The sequence below is a fragment of the Pseudorca crassidens genome, chromosome 1 (genome assembly GCF_039906515.1).
Source record: "Pseudorca crassidens isolate mPseCra1 chromosome 1, mPseCra1.hap1, whole genome shotgun sequence".
Lineage (NCBI taxonomy): Eukaryota > Metazoa > Chordata > Mammalia > Artiodactyla > Delphinidae > Pseudorca > Pseudorca crassidens.
Genome location: NC_090296.1, coordinates 739,889 through 741,013, shown reverse-complemented (window position 1 = coordinate 741,013; position 1,125 = coordinate 739,889). Strand labels below are relative to the sequence as shown.

The 1,125-nt window shown below is 49.4% G+C and overlaps 1 gene segment (V, D, J or C); it reads right to left on the bottom strand.

The window, feature by feature from the left end:
* Nucleotides 1-347: 347 nt before the first annotated feature.
* On the bottom strand, nucleotides 348-865 carry LOC137206971 (immunoglobulin heavy variable 3-23-like). The segment is given in 2 exon segments: nucleotides 348-661; nucleotides 766-865. Coding segments are annotated over 2 exon segments (360 nt in total).
* Between the last annotated feature and the right edge of the window lie 260 nt (nucleotides 866-1,125).

Genomic DNA, 1,125 nt, shown 5'->3' with positions numbered 1-1,125 from the left:
AAACGGGTCTATTTAGACAAGAGTTAGACAAGGGAAAACCTGAATATATAACTTTGAGTCTCGGACTTTCATATATGTCACTTATTCTCCTATTTCGAAAAGTCTTTGTAATTGAGAGACTGAATGTGTAAGTCAAGAACCATGGATGAGTACAGAGAGGTTCCCCAGGGAAAACTGCTATATGGAGAGGAAACCCCAGACCCTTAGAGGAAAGCAGCCCTTAACTACCATCTGCACCTGCTCCTGCGGCTGAAACACAGAGCAGTTGTATGTCCTGAGTGTTCCCTGCATCCCCCCTCCTGTCTCCCTGCAAGGAGGTTTGTGTCTGGGCTCACACTGACTTCCCCTCACTGTGTATCTTTCGCACAGTAATACACGGCCGTGTCCTCAGATCTCAGGCTGTTCATTTGCAGATACAGCGTGTTCTTGGAGTTGTCTCTGGAGATGGTGAATCGGCCCTTCACAGAGTCTGCATAGTATGTGCTACCACCACTACTAATACCTGAGATCCACTCCAGCCCCTTCCCTGGAGCCTGGCGGACCCAGCTCATGCTATAGCTACTGAAGGTGAATCCAGAGGCTGCACAGGAGAGTCGCAGAGACCCCCCAGGCTTCACCAAGCCTCCCCCAGACTCCACCAGCTGCACCTCACACTGGACACCTGCAAACACAGAGACATCCTGGTCAGGAGACTGTCACACATCCACTGATTCCCTCACTCACATCCACTCACATCCTCAATGTCTCTTGCTCTCCATAAATTACCTTGTAAAATAGCCACAAGGACAACCCAGCTCAGCCCAAAGTCCATGGTGAGTGTTCTGTCCTGAGCCCTGAATGGGAGCACGTGGGAATCCGGGGCTGGAGCTCCTCTCCCAGAGCTGCAGATTCAGGGCTGAGGCTGCTTTATATCAGCAGAGGAAGGATCCTATTTGCATGACCTTCTAGTATATAAGAGGCTATGTCGTTGAATGTCCTCAGAAAGGGCAGGGTCTCAGAGCAGGTGTGAGAGTCTTGGATTTTGGTGGTGTTGGTAGCATTTGGGAAATATAACTTTCATTGTGTGATTGTTCCAGAGTAATCCCTTAGGACCCGTATGTCATCTTACATATGTACTCACATCCC